Source organism: Oculina patagonica, chromosome 12, assembly GCF_052425735.1.
Source record: "Oculina patagonica isolate OP01 chromosome 12, crgOcupat, whole genome shotgun sequence".
Taxonomy (NCBI): Eukaryota; Metazoa; Cnidaria; class Anthozoa; order Scleractinia; family Oculinidae; genus Oculina; species Oculina patagonica.
This window is the reverse complement of record NC_135769.1, coordinates 9,016,941-9,037,821: the sequence shown is the minus strand read 5'-3', so window position 1 is coordinate 9,037,821 and position 20,881 is coordinate 9,016,941. Positions and strand designations below refer to the sequence as shown.

Sequence of the window (20,881 nt, the reverse complement as noted above, 5' to 3'; positions counted from 1 at the left end):
ATCTTCACTTAAGGCGAGGGTGCATAACTTGGCCATGCAAATATCTCGTTCGCGCTTCAAGCAATTCAAAAACTCTTTGCTCATTTTACGAATCTATGTTTTGCGGTGTTTTGTAAATTTTTGAGGGTGCTAAGGAAGGGGGAGGTGTCTAGATCACGTTTCACGAAAAATTAAATGGCTATTCCACCATTCAGTGCGTAAAATAAAATAGCCATTTCACGAAACCAAAATGAAAGGTGTTACAATAACCTGAACCGAGAAGAGGGATTTGCGGCGCAAAATGACGAACAGTCATGACCATGCACTATATAGCTAATCACGCAATTTACCCCACGTAATTTTGTTTTCAAACGCTTATTACTGGATAATGTTTTTGGAAGGAAGAAAGAATGACGGTTTACAGTCACGTTTGACGAGAAAAGCAAGAAAAAAAAAAAAAAAAAACAAGAAAACAACAGTAATTTCGCAATTCTCATGGGAAAAAAATGTTAAAAAGTAATCAAATCACGTTTCACGGTAAAAAAATAGCCATTTCACAATTCACGGATTAAAAACGAGGCCTTTCAAAGATCAAACAACCTACTAACTTCTCTCTCCTCCGCAGAGGCTTCTTTCAGTGGGGAAGGCGAAAAAACACGGGGGGAGAAAGGCGAAAACACGAAAAATGAAAAATAGCGCGCTTTGGTTTCGATTCTCTCCAGGCTCCGCGCGCTTACTTTTCACTCCCCGTTCCTCTCCCCACCGTACGAAACACGAAAGAGACCTCTGCGGAGGAGAGAGAACCTACTTCTGACGTCATCGTTCGGTGACACAAAAATCCAATGTTGGGAGTGCGTGACGAGCGGCAAGAAAAAAAACTGGGCATGACCCACAGTGCTCCACGAGCCAACATTTCGTTGCCTTGGGCCTATCGTGTGAGCGATGACTTGCATGAAAGTCACACGACACACCACCTGTGTGTGTGTTTTTGTCTAGTTCAGCAGAGAAAATCATCAGCTTACTGTCTTCCACCTAGTCCAGTATAAGCCATAGATTCTTGTTCGTATGAAGATCATGCGACTCAACTACACCAATGTAGGAATAGCTCTTTCGCTCGTGGCTGTGTTTTACATCTTTTTCAAGCTATCGCAGCTGAGTCACTCGTCATCCTCTGTCACGGTGCAAAGAACAGGCACGACAACAGGTAAAACATACAGTTCGTGTGTTCCATCACGCTGGTTTTTTTCTTTAATCCCTTGCTTTTAGAAAACCAAGGGAAGGATCTAAGAGTAAACAAGCATGATTCTAAAAACGCTTTGTTTAAGGGAAATAAGCCAATTTAACTGCTTTCGAGTACTGAAATCGATCGTAAATAAATGAGCTTTTATTAAGCTTTAATATTATGCTACGAAAACTGTAAGCTAACTACTTACAGTTTAATTTCACTTTAACGGTGAAATATTGACGCTTTTGTGCTGTGGTAATTTAATTTCCCAGTAGTAACATTTATGCTTATCGTGTCAATGGCAGTGACATTGACGTTGCAGAATTTTGCATGCAGTACTTGCTGCAGCTTTTGGAGAAAATATGTCACTTTTAGTACCTTTATCACCTGTCTAGTACCTTTACTCAATAAGAATCATCTATTGATTGTCTATTACAACCCCCTCAAAGTTCTTGAAAATAATAGTGTTAGTCCCCCTGGAAGATAACAGAAATGCAAGAATACTATCAGTGAGAGCTCCTTGTAATGGGTAGACATACAGTGTTCATGTACATTATTTGTCAAGTGACTAAATTAATCTGATCTACAAACTACAGGTTCAGTAGCAATAGAATCAGTAGTGAGTAAGGACACAAGAGCTGCCTTGTTTGAAGCTGAACTACAGAAGGCTAAAGATACCATACTGTCTCTTAAAAGAGAGCTGGCAGAGGCCAAGAGTGTACCTTTGAAGGAAAACAGGATGGATAGAAAAAGGTACATTTATAGCGGAGCTCCCAGCGGCTCAAAGGGCCGCAGAGCAGAGCCCCATACCCATAGAAAATTAACAGACCCATGCTTTTGGTTTTTCATGGTCATCATGGCTAGGGGCATAGTTCGCCAACATGGCGGCCATACTCCTAGGTTTAAGGTTATGGTTAACGTCAGCTTACATCTTTGATATTGGACATCCATGTCATGGTCAATTGACAGCTGTCAAAACAAGGTATCTGCTGACCAGTATCACCTGATTATATTGCGGGCTCACATATAGAGCTCATCAAGGTCGAATTCATTCTCGTCCCCAGAGGCCGCGATCCTTCTGGTCAGCACCCGGGATCGAGACCTCTGGCCGCTTCCGGTTCAGATCCGATTACGATTGGCGTTGCTCAAACAATAGAATTGAGACCGGAAGAGAAATTTCAGTCAACATGGCGGAAAGAACTTCGACGTAGCGTATTCGCTGTAAAGCGTCTGTTTGCCGACCTTGTAACGTAAATATTATCCCGAAGACGCATCTGTTGGCTTTATTTGGTTCCAAAGCAACCAACGAAGGAATCATGTGAGATTGAGAAAACATTTCTGCCTCAACAATTGCTTTCGAAGCTGGTTTCCCTCCCGAATGTGCTGAACTCTGTGAACTTGTTACGCGTGAAGCAGAAGTATTTCAGGAGTTTATTATGATTGCTGTCCATTCGAAAGCTCAGCAAGAATCAGTATAAATCTGATCGAAGAAAGGCAAATCGAATCGTTAGAAGACAGCCTGGCCTCAACTTCTTCGCCAAATTCAGGAAGAGAGAAAAAAGAATGGTATATCTTTTATAAGCAGACAGTAGTTAATCGCTTCAAAATTAGATGCAACAAGTATTGTTGATTTATTCACTGCGAGGAAAAGAGCTGATTTTTTTTCTTCACATTTTATTTATCACTTTTAAATGGCCTATGTACATGATTTGTTAACAGCTGAAATTACTATCAGACAGACTGGTTTGTTTACAGCCAGATGATAACAGAATTAGTGGAGATCTAAGAACTTAAGTATAAAATAATTAAGGCAATGATGATTTAAAATGACAACAAAATAAGTGGAGATCTAAGAGCCAAAGTGCAATATTATTTAACACTGTAACAGAGATTATTAAAAAACATAGTTATTATTGTTTAAAAGAGAAAGGAGCTGATCATAATATGTCTGCCACAGGTATGCCATGTAATGTTATGAAAATAGCCTGTTAAATTATTGTTGTTTTTCTGTTGATACAATTCAAAACTCAAATTGGCTGTTATACCTGTGTGAGACAGTTTGGACAAAATGCAAGTGTGTAAGTTTTGTACCTCCCCTTTACATAATTTGTTGTTTTGCTTTGCTCAGCTATTGCAATGTTAGTGGATTTTATATCCATGCCACCAGCATTGCATAGGACTTGCAAATTTTACTTATTCTGCAGCCACACAGTGATCACATGTATATTTATTAGTTAGTTAATAGCCCAGATGCCCTTGAGTTCACCTCTGGAGTTTGTACATATAATATATGTAGCATTGAAAACAGATTTATTTTGCATATTTTGAATTATTGTGAACATTATTGGCATGTGACCTTCAGCATACTTTAGGGGAGGTTGAGAAAAAAAAATAGTCTTTTATTCAGGCAAAATGGATGAACCGTTCAAGCAGAGACACATGCTGTGGTCTCCAAAAAGTTTTCCTTCCAAAAACTTACCTCCATCCTGGCCACAATTCCTGCAATCTTGTGGTAATGTAAAGGGGACTTTCAGCTCCCATTGCTGCTTTAAGAATTAACATTGACAGAAAGTAAAGTGTGCAAACAAGACAAATAAACATGAATGACATGCAGTTTTGGGTGTCCAAGTTAATGTTTTTAATTCTTCTTCTTTTAGAGCATGTTATACCTTCAGTTTCACTTCATGTCAGTTTTAACTTCATGTCAGTTTTAATAATGTTGATCTTGATTTACCAATAAAACCATTTGTACTATTTGATCACCTGTGCTCTCATGGTATGGTGATTTAATGTGACATTACAAAAGAATCATCTTGAATGTGTGACCAGGGAGTTTCGGCAAATAATTTAAAGCGCACCCCCCCCCCCTTCTACAAAAATTTTCCCGTACACAATTGCATGTTACTATATGGCATGCTGATACCTAACAGCTAAACAAGGATAAATGAGATGTCCATTGCATGGGTGCCACGTTTCATCCTCTTCATCTTCTTCTCACATAACATTACCCCAGGGTTTGTCAAACCAGGGTTTGTTTTACTTTTCTTTCATATACTAGTAATTTAATTATTGATTGTGTACTGAAATTATGCAGCCAACTGAACTGAGATAAATCAACATCCTGTATCATTTACACCAGCAGTGAGCATAACCTGTGTTGTGTCTGACATTTGCAGATTGCAGACAAAGAGAATATATCATGTTACCATTTCCATAAACAGGCTAACCAAAGTGCTATTAAGGCTAACCAGAGTAAATAGTAGGCTAACCGTAGTGTGAAGTAGGCGAACCAGGGTGAAAGTCTGCAGTCCGCAAATGTCAGACACCGCAACCTATGCACCTTACACAATAGACCATTTTACAGTTGTCTGCTCAGTGATCTGGCCTCTGAATGGAAGTGAGGCTGGAGGTCACCTTGTTTTGATACAGACCTCACTGCTTTTGACATGTAAATCAAGTTGTTCTGAACAAGTTTGCATTTACATGAAAAAGCAAAGAGGTTTGTAACAATGCAAGGTCACCTCCAGCCTCACTACCATTCAAAGGCCAGGTCACTTGGCATGCAACTGTAAAATGGACTATTATACCAGCTGTAGCCATACAAGTAAGAGCAGGAGTGAATATGCTTCAGCAGTCCCTCTTGAAAATTGCCTCCAAAACTAAATTTAAGAACTAAAAGTTATCAACATTGCTCTGCATGGAGAGTAATTGCAGATCCACTGTTTTACAAGTCCCACACTTCAAGCATATGGTTTACCTGCTTTCATAATTTTCATGAGTTTGTATGGTGGATGCCTGAAGGAGTAACAACAGCTCACACTGTATAAATGAAGCTACTTCTTGTTTATGTAGGACCATTATATTAACAAGCAGAGGCCACAGTTCATTGTAAACATGAACAAGGGTTGTCATTTTTAATTTTTTTGTAAAAAGCTGTGAGGGATTTAAAGTTCAGTTCAGTATAGCTTTGTATAGTGTGAGCCCCAAATTGATCACTTTCTTGGATGATGGGATGTACATATAGCTAGTATACTGGGGAAAATAAATGATCTCTGTGTGTAGACTAAAATTGCCAGCATGCACATTATGTGTAACAAAATAGGAGTTCAAAACATATTTATACCTGGCACATAACATATTATTGGTGGGACTGAATTTAATAATCAAACCTACTGCATTTTTTTTTTTCAAGTTTGGTTGTCGAGTCAATGCCATTTAATAATAACCATGCCCAACAATTTGCATGAAATTGCCACTTTGAATTAAACTTCCTAAATATCTCACAACTTCAAACTTGGAAGTTGGAAGTTATATATGGGCCAGGCTACATATTCCTGAAAGAGGGGCTTCCCAGTTCTCCAAGTAGTCCAAGTAAAATCTAGCTGGGGAAAAATATCCATGGAATATTCACTCTAGCTTCCTATTAAATTTATATAATTCCTTGCAGAAATGTTTTTTTCCTGGAATCACACATTTATCAGCTGAATCCTTGACATAATTATGCTGGAATGGATAAGAAAGACAAAAGACGCATACAATAACATTTTCTGCATTTTATTTAGCCGTTTAACTTTCTGTGGTTCACTCTCAATCGACTGGAGAAAAACCTAGCTAAAGTAAGCTTACAGATTTCATAAACAATAAAATTGCTACATAAAAACTGCATGCTTACCAATTTATTGCGAGATAAACTTCATCCACAACAATCCCTCGTACCTTGTGCTTAAAAGCGTTTTTTTTTTTCTTATGGTAGTCAGTCAACAAAACATCGATTATGCATCATCTGCCATCATCTCTTGTGCAGACGTAAAGTGCTGAAAATTTTGTGATCGCAAATCGGTACATTTAACGGTAAAATAACTGCCACAGTAGACTTTCTCGCGGACGATCTTCCATAAATTCAGTACCGGAGGAAGAAGTTGATAAATCAATGATTTGCCATCGCTAACACATCTTTGCTCTTGACCGCTAACTGTTTCAAAGACCTTCAAAGCTCCATAATTATTTTCTTTTTGGTCCGCCATTTTGAAAACTGTCTGAGCTTGCGCAGAAGGACCGGAAGTCCGCGATTCGCGGACTTGAAATTGGAGCCGGCCAGAGGTCTCGATCCCGGGTGCTGACCAGAAGGATCGCGGCCTCTGGGGACGAGAATGGGTCGAATTTTTTTTGAAGTTTACTGCTGATCAAGTAATGGTTTACATTGGATCGCAGGCTGAAGTACTATATTTTTTTGGTTTAACGGTCAGTAAATTCCGATTTACAAAAAGGGTGAAGTAAATAACCGGGGAGCTCTGCTTTTAGGCTTGGCTAAATCTATTTAATAAGTTACTCCAAATGTAAGAGAAGTTTATAACTGCACTGCACAAGATACCATGGATGGTTAGATAGATAACTTTATTACAACTCGAGTTGATGAGGCTGATTAGGCCTCTAGCAAGATTATGCTAATTTACCAGTTGTTATGACGATGTACAGGTTGTTATAGTGATGTGCTGGAACAGAAAGCCAAATGTCAAATCATTTTCTGCCTCAACCACGTTTAAGGTTATTCCCCAGTATTGCATTGCGCATCCCTACTACGCATATTTTTACGCGTGATTAGCACGCTCACATTAAAAATTTCTTTACGGTGCAAGACCTCACAGAGAGGTACATGTAAATTGTCATTTTTTCGATTAAGTGCAATGACCTATCATTTTTTCTGCCGTTTTGAATTGAATAATTATTTTCTGTAAATAAATACAGACTAATAATAAAAATTTATCAGTGTAGTATAAGAAACAGTTGTCAAAAATAGAATTTACAGTATAGCAAGCAAATGTGACTATAATGATCATAGGATTATTATAAGGGTTTGTTCGGTATCAACAAGGTGCTGTTGCTCTTAAGCTAGCAAGGATACCCTCAATTTTTATTTTGATATTTAAGTTCCTACATGTATAAGATAATCAATAGGCAAGGTTTGACAAAAATCTCAGTGCAGGTTCTATTTCAGTGGAATAACCTTGAGCCAGTAGTGCTCAACACCACATCTTAATATAATATTAGTACAGAAATGTGTTGACATAAACTGGTGTGGCTAAGTCCATGCTGTGCCCATCCAGTTGGTGGTGGCTAATATAATTACTTATAAACCTCATTCAAATTTTTGCTTGGACTTTATTGGATTAATGTATTTGCATGGGTCTTTGGGACCGTCCCTTGTACCAGCTGGCCGAGGGGGGAGGGGTGGGTGGTATGGGCATATGAAAGGGATACTTGTCATCTCCCTTGAAGGTGTAAATTTCAGATTTTTGGTCTCGGGGTGTTTCAGGCAAAACGCCAATATTTTTAGCCACAAATGGTCTCGTTTAGGGCTGCCCACAAAGGAATACATGACTTGTATACAAATAGTGATATCTTTTTGGGGTCAAGAGAAGCTTTCAAGAACCACACCCAGATTGGTCTCATTTAGGCGTTCTTTTCAAAATTTCCAACGAGCATCCCTGTCCCTTTCATGTAGGAGTCCACCCCTCTCCCCCCCCCAGGACCAGCCAGAGGAATCTTTTGGTACATGTTAATAAATATGCAGCTTCAGAAAGCATTTAATTTTCATTCAACTATGTTGTTGTCATAAAACCATTTTTTGTCACTGTCACTGTGTCACTTCTTTAGATTGAATGGCCACAAACTTGTTCATTTGGATCTCAAAGGAGCACCAACAAAAATGGACTATCTGATAGAGGTATACAAAAGTACATTGTAATTTATAAATAACCTAGTACATGAATCACTAATAAAATATTTTTAAACTAACTTTGATAAGAGCAAATGTCAATTTTTTATTGATTGAAAGGTTTATAAACCATCATCATTTATTTTGAGCATGTTACTGCTCTCAGTGAACAGCAATTAATATATTATGAAACAATAATTATTATTTATCATAATCATAAAATTTCATTTTTTATGTACTCATTAGCACAGAGTTATGGTTGAATAGCTGAGAGTACACTGTGTACTGTACTAATGTACAGATTAACAAAGATCATGAGCATGATGCAATGTGGGTGCAGTTTTCACAACAAAGTTTCCCTGGAGCCACCTTTTAGTGTTATGATATGGTTAATAAAACTGAGCACAGTTTTGTACAAATTTTCACATTCAGATGCTACCACACTTTAAGAGATGGGGAGCAACTGGATTACTGGTGGAATATGAGGATATGTTTCCATATAATGGAAAATATGAAGTCCTGCGTGCAAAGAATTCATACAGGTACATGTTACTTTACTTAGCTATGTGTACGATGTTAGCATGCCGGTTAAATGATCTAATTAATAAACACCCACTCTCAAATAAAAGCCTCATATCTAATAAACGCCCCCTTGAGGTGTAAAGTTTGTATTAGACACCCCCCTTTATTAAACGCCCCGTGTCTAATAGACACCCCCTCCAAGAATCGCCTTACAAACCAAGGTAACTTTCCGTAGAGTAAATTCACACAATTAGGTTTCTTGCTTGACTCGGACATCGTTTGACCCTGATGACGACGAAGACATTAATATCGAACTATGAACGCCATCTCCTGGCTTTGTATTAGCGCAGAATAGATTAGTCTCCTACTCACAAACTCAGTTTTCTATCTTACTCAGCGAGCAAACTACAGTGTCCGCTACTTGTTTGCTTCAAGGTTGAAGTTGTTTCAGTTAAAGTGAAATAAACGCCTCTCTCTAATAAACGCCTCATATCTTCTTAACGCCCCCATTAGGGCCCCTAAAACTTAATAGACACCCCGGGCGTTAACTAGATCATTTACGGTACTGGAACAAAACTGAACAAATTATGTACCATAAAAGTGTGTGTCTGCCCTTCATAACATGTTAAAAGAGCTATATCACAGACAACTCAACTTGAAAAAGTTGGCAAGTTTTTTTCAAGTTTGTTGCTTATTATTATTTCTCAGTCAAAACCTTCCTTGTTTATTTTCGGGTTTTTATTACTCCGTTGGTGTTTTTCTACATGTACCATAGAAATCTAGTTACTATTTTGAAGTTTCCTTTAATTTGAAACTTATCAGAAAAATCACTTAAAATTCTGTGACATACTGTAGCTCCTTTAATATATTGTTCTGTATAATATTTATCATAAATTATATATTTATCGTTATTATTTTGATATATCCAGTGAAGCTGAAATAAAACATTTTCTGGAAGTATCCACTGCAAATGACTTGATTGTGATGCCACTTGTGCAGACATTTGGGCATCTGGAGGTACATATTAAAGATTTAATAATAAAAGTTAATTTTTAATTAATACAGTAGTACACGTATGCGATGTAGTCGCAAAAATCACATGAAATCCATCTTGCTATACGTGTACACGTTTAATCGAAGATGGATACAGTAACTGAAAATAACAAAACTACAAACACAGAAATGAGCATGGCCAGGGTCACTGTGTTGTGTTCTTTGGCAAGACACGTTACTCTCACAGCGCCTCTCTCCACCCAGGTGTGTAAATGGGTACCGGCGACATAATGCTGGGGGGTGGGGTACCGTGTGATGGAAAAGCATCCCATTCAGGGGGGAATAAAAATATTCATAGCCATTTAATGCTACAGAAGCTGGATAAGCTCTGGCAGTATGGGCCGCATGGCTCAAGGCTTCCCTGTTATGTCAGCTCCATGAGCTACAGTAGCTTCAAAATAAAAAAAAGTGTAGCTGCATTCCTCTAAACATTGTTTAGCATACTTAGCACATTTTTTAGTCCATTCTACAAAGGCCACTCATTTTACAATATGCACTAGCATCCCATCGAGGGGTGTGGCAATATAGCTAGTAACTTCATGTTGCACAAACAGAAGTTAAGCATCAGCCCTGAAAAGGCCATTTTGGGTCCCTACCAATCTCTTGGAAATATGGATCAAGACTTTTAATTCACTTCTATCGCCATTTTGATGGAGCCATGTTACACCTCAGTGGCAGTTCCAGACCTTCATATACATGTAAGTGGGGGGTCTTCTGATCATCCAGACCTTGGAATAACGGGGGAAAGGGTTCTCAAAAATAACTTTTTCTCGGCCCTACTGCCCTATTTTTGGTCTAAAAATAAGGTGAGGCCAGGTTCCCCAGGCCCCTCCCCAAGAACCGCCACTGCACCTGTATACATTTGTATATATGTTACAGTAACTGTTAGTTGTAATTTATATACTTTTCTTACCTTACATGAAATATAGTACTCAATGTACACTGTACAGAGTGTATTTATCTTATTTAATTATTTATTTTGGATTTCCTCTTTTTAAGTTTGTCTTAAAGCACAAGGAGTTTGCTCATCTTCGTGAAACAGAACACTTTACCAATTCACTGTGTCCAAATAACAAAGGTACTTGATCATACATGTGCAAAAAATAATGTACTAATTGACTATTTTCTAAATGATCCTTACCGGTACATTATTTAGTCTTTTACTGAGGAGACACATACACTATTCAGTGAGATCCTTGAAGAACTGTAATTTTAAATTAGTTAAAAATTCAATTTTAGCTATCCAAAATTTGTCCTATGTCACCCCCCCCCCCCCCCCAAATATTTGAAAATAAGCGATTATGGGACACTACATAAAAAACAGTGGTATGATAAAATTGTGTAAAATGTATAAAACGTGTAAAAAGTTACTCTCCTCAGTCGATACAAAATGTAAAATTTTATATTTTCACATCATTCTGTGTGGTGTTGTATAGCTTCCATGCCCATGGTGTTTGGACTCATTGACCAGGTCTTAACTCTTCATCGTGGTGTTAAATGGTTTCACATTGGAGGAGATGAGGTAAAATGTAGCTGCTGTACAGTTTTGTAAAAGAAGCTAATTAAGTCATTCAAATCAATGTACAGAATTTCTTTCGAAAGGGTGATTCCACATTGCGGACATTACATGAATTCAGACACAAAAATTTATATTAGAAGCTTTTGCCAAACCTTTACACAGCTAACTAAGGTGTTCAAACTTATACTCTTAATATTTTCCCAAAAAGAAAAATTGATTTGCTCACAGTGCCTTAGAACAAAAAAATGGAAGAAGGTGTGCTGCGGACATTACAGTAAAAAAACAACCAAAGATTAAGTGATTTCTCTAAATTAATTTTCTTGTGGATTAAAAAATCCTGTACTGCTGCTACTGCTACTAGTAGAAAATAAAAGTTACAGTTATTGACTATTAAATAATTCAACGCACAGGTATGGAATCTTAAGACATGCCAAGTCTGTCAGAAAGATGCACGGAACAAGTCTGAATTGTTTGTGCATCACATGAGCCCCATTCTGAAGCATCTACAAAGCAGGAAGATAACACCAGTCATGTGGGATGATATGATGAGGCACTGGCCTGTTGAATACTTGAAAGGTATGTGCACATGGTGGATGCCTTGTGTTGCTCTAAACATAGCCTAAAAATTCCTGCTTGTACTACCTTTTTATAGGAAATTAACGCTCCCATTTAAATTAAGGTCTTTGGGAGAGAAAATTTCTTTTGAATAAAGGAAATTGATGCGGGGGACGAGGCAAACCTTCAAAATGGAGAAAATTAGCATGATTTTTTATGTCTCTTACGATATTTCGGTTGTTGTACCGCTCTTCTTAAAGGAAGAGTAAGCTGAAAATGTTGCAGATGACATATCTTTAAGGCTTTAACATTAAAAAAAAACCCTCAAAAATAGTGTACAGAAAAGAGACGTTTTTTTGTTTCCTCATTTCTATGTGTTTGGACAGTATCCAGTATTTGGAAATTAACGCTCCACTTAAATAATGTCGCGGAAATTAACTCTTACAACAATTAACGCGACTTACAATGTAAATTAACGTGAATTTTGAGAATTCGCGTTAATTACCTATGATAAGGTATGTGTGTGTGTAAAATTAATGTGGTTTACATGTATACTGCTCGTGGCTACATGAGTTTAATATCAATTGCAGTTGAGCCTCTAGTTCAGTATAGCTCAGTCTAGCCTCTGGTTTAATGTCATGCTACTGAAAATATTAAAAATATACATGTAGCAAGCCATTTTTTTAGTGTAGATTTCTTTGTGGTTTTATAAATTCTCGGAATTTGTCAATAAAAGTGGGGTAGTAGAAGAAAGTGTGTGGGAAATGATACAAAAATTTGGGTGCATTCTGCAGATCAGTGGTTTACGTAGTATTCCCAGTAGTATACTGAGCAGCTCGTAAGCTTGTAATTCTACTGGTCCTCTACATGTAGCATTTCAGTTGTTATTTTGGGGGCTAAGGGCATGGTTCTTGTTGTTTGTTATATTGTTCTCTCGAAGGGCAGCGAGCCACTCATATGGGACCTTGCAAAAGCTTCTACCTAACCGTTGTTTGTATATACTAAAACAGTGGATAGCGTGTTTGGCGCACGCTATTCACCTCCCAGCAACGCACACGAGAAAATTGTAATCTTTGCCTGGAATAGACTAGTCAATAGACTAGTCATTTCGGGCTATATTATCTCACTGTACTAAAACAACTATTCACCTCAGTGTCGGTGGCTAGTGGTGAATATTTACCTCGCCACTTCGCGGCTTGGTAAATACCCACCACTTGCCACCTCAGTACACTTTGATGAATATTTGTTAACTAATACTAATACACGCCCTTGAATCTTTTCTACATTTGTGTGACAGTACTTGGTCCTCTTGTGGAACCAATGGTTTGGGCTTACAGATCAGATCTAACTGGCTATTTTCCTCCTGGTAAAGTGCTTAATTTATTTGTCGTTATTATTGATGTTGTGAAGTTCAGTTTTTGCCAGTTTGTACAATTAATGTTTCGTGACCGTTCAAAGTTCACATCAATCGCTTTTTACATGATGCACAAGTTAAAATACAGCTTGAAGTCGATGGTGTTTACTAATTGTACACTGATGTAATGTATATGAAATGATTCATATATGAACTGCGGATGTATATGAAAGTGATAAATGATCATCGCAGTGAATTTCCAATTTAAGCAATTGGAATAAAGAAGCCTGAAAAAAATTCAGGGCTTCAACGGGATTCGAACCCGTGACCTTTGCGATACCGGTGCGATGCTCTACCAACTGAGCTATTGAAGCCACACATTGGGAGCGAGGTCAATTGTCGATCTTTGTACACTGTAGTTTTACGATTGGTTTTTCTTTGTTATAATTATTCCTAGACATGTGGCAGAGATATGGTGAAGCTTTCAACAAGATTTGGGCTGCAAGTGCATTTAAAGGTAACGTAACCTGTGTTTTAAATTTCCTGTTGAGAAGTAAATTTCATAAGGGGGCGGTTGCATAGGTTCGAGAGAGGCACTGTGAAAGTGCCCAAACACTAGACCTTAATGTATTTGTACTACATTAATTTTGTTAAAATTTTATAATTGTGTTTTTTGAAAACAAGATAAGCTAATTCACAATTTGTGTCCTTTACTTACCTCACACTGCAACGTAAAAATAGAAACACTTTTAACATAAAGAAATGAAAGTTAACCACCATTTGGTTTGAGATGCGAATTTGGCATGGTCACAAAAGGAAGTTGTGCAAAAGATGCAAAACGGTAAATGCGACTATGGACACGAATTTTTTTTTATTCAGAACGTCCCAAGCAGGAAAACGGGCCTACCTATTCAAACGTTTCGTTCCTTCCGGAAATGAACCAAAACGTCGTGTTTAATTTACATCCCAACTGGGATTTCTGGACATTTTTGTAAGTGGTAAAACAATCTTTATGAATTGTGTTGTCGATCTTTGGTTTGTACCATCATTTTGCTTCTCTGTCTTAAGGTGCCACTCACCCATGGAGCAACTTTGTTCCAGTTGGCTTTCATGTGCAGAACAATCTCAACTGGTTGGACATCATTGCTAAGTTGCCAAGCAGTCTGGAAGTCAATGGCATTGCACTTACTGGGTGGAGCAGGTATCACATCGTTACAGTACTATTCTTACAAGCCACTGTTGGCAGGAGGCCCTGAACAATCAAGATTGATTTTTACAGTCAAACGTCCCATGACGTTTGACGTTTCTTGTGAAACTGTTCCAAGGCAGGGATGACAGAATACTTCAAAATTAACCCCAGGAGGTTAAGGCACCCTCTGATAACAACCCTGCCCCTAGATTTAGCCCTAAGGTACGATACAATATATTAGACCCCTACTGTAGACCTTGTTTTGCAAGTTGGGTAGATCTTTACAGTGTATGCACTCTCAGAGACTTATGTTCATTTGTAGACTGTAGACTTTGTTTTGTGCTTCATAACGTTTTGTCGAGATGTGCGCCCAGCCGTCCAATCACTTTTGAAACATAAAATTCCTGGCGTAAAATAAATTCATTTTTATGTACAGTCGAACCTACTCCCTTCATCTATAGAGCAGTTTTCAATTGAGTGTCGTAAAACCAAAACCAAAGTAATTACTCTGGCCAATCACAAAGGACACAGACAATCCAGTGAACCAATCAAAACTCGAAGCAAATACATGTAGCTGGCACGAAGCGCGGGAAAACGTGCGCGAGCTAGTCACGATTGGTTTTGGTTTTACTCCTGATTGGCTGAGAAAGTGGCGCGAGATTTTTAAGCCAATCACTAAGCGTAGTAATGCAAAACCAAAGTAAACGCAATTTACTTTCGACACTCAATTGAAAACCGCTCTATACTGTGTTCAGTGGAATCCCGATTTCTCGAACGACCAAGGGAAACGAAAATTGGTACAAGAAATCCGAAGTTCGAGAAATCGAGGGTAAAATGAAAGTGCTGGACTTCGTGAGGCAAAAACAACAGTCTTTTATTCACTTAGCAAATCCGAGAGAAACCACTTTTGGTTTGAGTTATCCAGAGGTTTGAGAAATCGAGGGTTCAAGAAATCGGGATTTCTCCGTATACTGGGTATTTACGATCTATAAAGCAACTTTTTAAAATTGGCAGTGCCTTTCTCATGATGTTATTTCTTTTTCGTTAGGTATGATCACTACGCAACGCTATGCGAGCTTCTACCAGCGGCTCTTCCTTCGTTAGCTTACTGCTTGCAAGCATTGGGTGAAGGTAAAAATAATACCGAGCCACTTAGCATAATGGAGTAATGTTTTTAAGAAGGCGACGTGGCTGAGTGGTTTAGGGTGCAGGATTTGGAATCAGGAAGTCAGTTGTTCAAAGACTTCTGCCCCTTTTTTCGACGTTTTTGCTTGTTTACAAGCTAAAAAACGTAGAAAAGGGGTTATGTAGACAAAATTTGGAACCACATATTTATAAACTCTCAAGGGACTTTTTTAATTTATCAAGGGACTGTTTTAATTTCTCAAGGGATTACTTTCCGCTGTGGGTGATCACTTGCGATCTCGTGAAAAAAACGTGACTTGTCACATTTACAAACGTTATATAACAATTTTAAAAGTGACATGTCAGCTTTCTTATCTCAACGCACGTGTGCCTGAAAGGCGATCTATAAAAAGCGTCGCACAAACAATGGATTGCGTAACTAAAACACGAATAAATAATCACTAGCACTTACATCGTTTAAAAATTACAAACGTCAAAAATAAACCATACCAAAAAACTCGCTCTTTTCAAAGATATTATTGAAGTTAAAACATATGCAAGAGATGGGGGTTTCTTTTAGCTTAGGAGCGGTTAAAAATTAGGCTAAATTTGGTCGCTACATGCAAGCGCAACTCTATTTCGTCATCAGGGACGTCGCGTTGACAGGGAATGACAGCAATGTTGCATGAATCGGCTTTACAACATGCGATCGTATCTACGCAGTTCGAGTGGAATTTCAGTCAAAGACAGCAAAATTCTTTCGTATTTCATCTTCAAATATAATTCGAAAGCATTCACTTTATATATGGCTTTTGTTTAATCCTGGGTCTTGATATCCGACCCTCGCAGAGCCTAGACAAAACGCAGCTTGAGTGTAACGATTTGTTTACGCCCCAATTATATGCGCAATGTTTTCTCCGACAGTAGTCGGAAATATCCGTATTTTTTTTCGTGCTTTTTCGTGGAGCAATCGTAACGATACGGCCTTGAACACATTGAACAGCGGTCTACCCGGCTATAACAATTCAAATATGGCGTCGCAAAAACAAAGCGTCGAACGCATATTTTGCGGTTTCATTTGCTAATTTCGCTGCCGTAATCGACTGCCTCGAAAGGTCCTTGCAATTTTAAAGTATAGAATTGTCAGATCTCGGTGAAATTTGCACTGTTTATTTGTGTAATGTTAAGGAATATGTGTATAAATACCCGGCGCGGACGAGCCATTTTTGACAAAATTATATGGCTGCATTTCCTCCGCGAAGATAGGAAATTGTTAAACTAAACTACAAAGAAACTGTAATGATAAGTTCGAAGAACAATGCACAGGATAAACCTTCGACTCATACTTCATGCAAAAACGTCGACATCTCGAAGAGACTTTGATTGGATTTGTTTTCGGTAGTCCAAAGTTCAACTTCTCTGTCACCCTTAATTAATAGTCAAATGGTTCGTAAGCTGGCAATATTTTTCCTCTAAACATTCATTCCTACCTTTTTTTCTTCCGTTATCTTAGGATACTTGGACGAGGAACGTATAAAATCCACAGCTAAACTCCTGGGCTTACCTGAAACTTTTCCTCTCAATGTTGGAAGATTTTCTTTTTCGTAAGTGTTATATACTGATGGAGTTTAGTCGAATTTTCTTTACAGTACTAAGGTAGCGGGGAATTCATTTTAGTTATGAAATGCGGGATTTCCATAGCTAAGTGAAAAAATCGAGAGAAAGACATGATATCTTTCACATATAAAGATATGATTTTCTTCAGCGAGAGAAATCCTGTAATTCACTCTTACTAGTTTATATAGTAAAGTTAATTTATAGCGTAAATTCAGTGCTTTCAATGTTTTAAATGTTTATTTCGGTCGAGTTTCTATGTCCTTCTGTGTGGGATTTGATTGCGAGGGGAATATTAAAGTAGTGCCTTTTTGGACTGCCTTCAGGTATCAACCGCCCAACGGAACGTTTCCAGGTCATGACATTTTCACACTTGTTGGTCACCTGGAGAAAGCCGTATATGATACGAGAGGCGTTGGAAACATGTAAGTTACTACATTTGTACAAGCGCGATAGCTTAATGTTTATAGCGTTGGCCGAGGTTATTCTGTTTTGTTCTTGAGCACGCTGAAGCTTCACAGCGGTCAAACGCACTGCGCTTGCCCAGTTCCCGCCAAAACAGCTGCTTATAAACGTTTAAAATTTTTGAAATCCTCCACTTTAAAGCCAAAAGATAAAACGTTTCTGAAAATATTAGCTTTGTACGCCGTAGAATACGTAGAATTTAGTAATTGTTATCCATTTAGTTTATCGCTTTATAAATTTTTTCTTTTCTTTTCTTACAAACGATTCCTTACAGACATCTTAAACATGTTCGCTTCAAACCCTTTCACTTTCGAAAACCGGAAGTGGCGTTGGTTTTTGCGTTTGACCCAGGCCCCAGGAGTATGAATGGATACCGGCGAACTGTAAAAGCGACCAAACAAAATGCTGAAAGGAATAGGGATATAGGGAATAACAGTACTCCTGGGCGCTTTATGTTACAGAATCCGGGATAATCTCCAAAAGCTGTGAGACTGACACAAATGCAGGCTATACCTTTACAGATAAACGCGAGATTGGGGTTGTTAAGAATTTTCGGACTCATGTGTCCTTAGTAATGGCTTGTATTATTTCAGTTCTTTTGAAGTCCTTAATGTATTCATCTTTATCCTTATGTCTTTTAGAGAGCAAGGCTGGCTGTTGGAGCGTGAAGTAGAAAACAAGTTTTTAAGTTACTACCAAGTGGAAAGTGCATACAACAAGACTGTCCAGTATGTACCGATATGTTTTATTATTATTATTAAATTGTTCGTTATTTTTTGCTGCCCAAGCTGAATAGGGTCTAATATCATACACTTCAAACTAATGGGTGCCTGTCTATGGCAGTCGTGGAGTAACGTCAAACCCGACCGCACGGACGCCCACTTAATAGGGACATGTCGTTTACAGTAAATTCTCTCTAAAACGGACACCGTCAGGACCGGCTCCAACTGTCCGTCCTAGAGAGGTGTCCATCTTACAGGGAGTTTAGTTATAGTAAAATGACTGAAAAACAGCAGGGACGGGACCAACACCAGGTGTCCGTCTCAAAGAGGTGTCCGTCTTATAGAGGTGTCCGTTAAGAGAGAGGTGACTGTACTGTACTGTATACCGGTCAGGCATGAAAAATGGACTCTTTTAGGGGTCACAAAAAGCTTGAGCCATGCCCAGATTGGTCTCCTTGAGGGGTTTAATTTAATTTTTCCGTTAAACATCCCCTTCCATTTCATATGAGAGTCCCCAACCCGAATATTGCAGCAATTGTTTCACACAATGTTTAAGACACTGACTGACTGTTTTCTTCTGCGTTCAATTTCAGTGGGTTACAGATTCTAACATCATTAAAGTCAGAGGCAGATAAAGTGTTGGGGCTTGTCTACGACGACAGTGTGGTAAAAGAATGGGTCAAAGATAAACTAGACGACGGCATTAAACGTTTAAGTGGCATGAAACCCCAGCTAGAAGAGCTTAAAAAAATTGCTGCTGGAAAGGAAGGAAAGCAGGAATAACTTGATAGCGTTAATAACTAATGTACTACTAAAATAAGAACTGATTTAAAGGAGTTGTAACAAAGATGCGGTAATCGAATGCCTTCCAGAGTCGACCACCAGGGGTGTGGTCATTCAAGCGAAAGCTAATACAGTAAACTCTCTCTAAAACGGACGCCGTCAGGACCGGCTCCTACTGTCCTTCTTAGAAAGGTGTCCGCCTTATAGGGAGTTTAGTTACAGTAAAATGACTGAAAAACGACAGGGACGGGACCAACACCAGGTGTCTGTCTTATAGAGGTGTCCGTTAAGAGAGAGTTGACTGTAACTGGGAAAGGACCGTAACTGGAAAATACCACACGAGGTCTTAAAGGTACGGTCAGAGCAAAGCGAGTCCTACAAGAAGGACGTCGGGTGCTATTCCCCCAGTACTGTCCCGAGTTAATAAAAGTTAATAATATGTTTATAATAAGGCCATTTTCTGAGCTGTTGCCCGTGTTTTGCTAGCCCGGCATAAACGTCGCTCGTCATGCCCGTGGGCATTAAGGGAAAATCAAGCCTCGAATATAAGCCAATCATAGCGCTCGTTATATCTCAACAAGCTGTTGTCATATAATTTAATGTAATTCTGTTAACTATGCATACGAGGCGATTTTAACTTTTAAGCCTGTGGATGAAACCCTTGTGTTTCACCATTCAATGAAAGCTTTTGAGCAGTACAACCTTATAGTACTGTTGGTTATGCTACATAAAGTGGCTCTAACTTTTAAGCATATGGATGAAACCCTTGTTTTCACTATTTAAATGAAAGCCATTGAGCAGGGCTTTCATGTGGTGCTGTTGATTATCCTGTGCAAGGTGGTTCTTACTTTTAAGGCTGTGGATGAAATCCTACAGTGTAACAATTCAAATGAAAGCTATCGAGCAGTACTTTCTAGTGGTACTGTTTATTACATACGTGTAGGCCATTACTTAGGTCGTCACGAAATCGTACGGAGGTTGTGTGACGTAAACGTGTGACTGTTGTGATGGTTGTTCTCAAAAACATATGTTAGTGGCTGTAAGGATTTAACTTTATACATTTTAGCATTAACCTGTTTGGTGAAGGATAAAGATTTAAGATAGAAGAAATGTAAAAGAACAAGATAGTGGCTGAAGTCCTAGTGTTGTTATAAAAATGATTAGCGTTGAAGTAATTTAAGGTGGCTCGTAATAGTTTAGATATTCCCGTCTTTGGCATTTTATTGCTGCTACACCTGTAATGTTGAATTATAACTTTCAGAACATCCTTGTAAAGGTTTTACTAATAAACAAATTGGAGTCACTGTGACGTCAAAATTCGTTGCCATGGCAACTACAAAAGTGGTCAAAGATACCATATTTTTGACCGTTTAAGGGCAATTACTCTAAAACTAGACGGTAAAAGTTTTGTTTTTCAAATATTTTTGTTTAAAGGACAAAAGAAACGATCTGACAACTTTTTAAAAAATTCTGTCAGAAATTTTCAGAGCCACCTTAAATTTATGCAAAAATAACGTAGCTCCGAATCCCTTTGACAGATTTCTTTAAAATTTGGAAAAAATGTTTATTTGATCAGTTGGATAAAAATATGTGAAAACGAAAAACTTTCACCGAGTAGTTTTTGAGTTATCAGCCTCAAAAGGTCCAAAATTGTGTATCTTTAACCTCATATGGCGTTGCCATGGAAACAGATTTTGACGTCACCATGACCTCAAATTGTTCATTGGTAAATCTTGTTTACATTTGTGTATAAAGATTTTTCTTAACGTTATTGATATAGCTGTGATAGAATACCAAAGACGGGCATATTTAGTTCTGACTAAACTATCGAGAGCCACCTTAAAGAGTACAAAAAATTGTAAGTCACATATTTATTGGCTTTTATGGAATAAAAATATTGTTTGGCCTTTCATTGAACGCGTGTTTATTTGGCTTAAAGGCACTGTTGCACCCCGCTATGTTTAATGCAACTTTCCTTGCAACGACGTAAAGCCGTGCCATGAACCATAATTATGTATCGATATGACGAATATACAATTGTCTTAAGATAGATTACATCGT

General features: G+C 38.2%; 1 protein-coding gene across 2 annotated transcripts; it reads left to right on the top strand.

Annotated features, from left to right (window-relative positions):
• The first annotated feature begins 931 nt into the window (after positions 1-931).
• On the top strand, positions 932-19,574 carry LOC144633259 (hexosaminidase D-like). 2 transcript variants are annotated; one of them, XM_078492102.1, is made up of 16 exons: positions 932-1,183; positions 1,807-1,957; positions 7,859-7,928; positions 8,352-8,461; positions 9,371-9,458; positions 10,494-10,572; positions 10,931-11,016; positions 11,424-11,589; positions 12,866-12,934; positions 13,380-13,439; positions 13,991-14,123; positions 15,160-15,242; positions 16,750-16,840; positions 17,177-17,275; positions 17,957-18,043; positions 18,631-19,574. In XM_078492102.1, exons 1-16 carry the CDS (start codon positions 1,045-1,047, stop codon positions 18,818-18,820), a joined length of 1,701 nt encoding a protein of 566 aa, XP_078348228.1. In that variant the 5' UTR covers positions 932-1,044; the 3' UTR covers positions 18,821-19,574. The 2 variants fall into 2 exon arrangements, with proteins under 2 accessions (XP_078348228.1, XP_078348227.1); XM_078492101.1 differs by having other exon boundaries at positions 1,801-1,957.
• Positions 19,575-20,881: the final 1,307 nt, after the last annotated feature.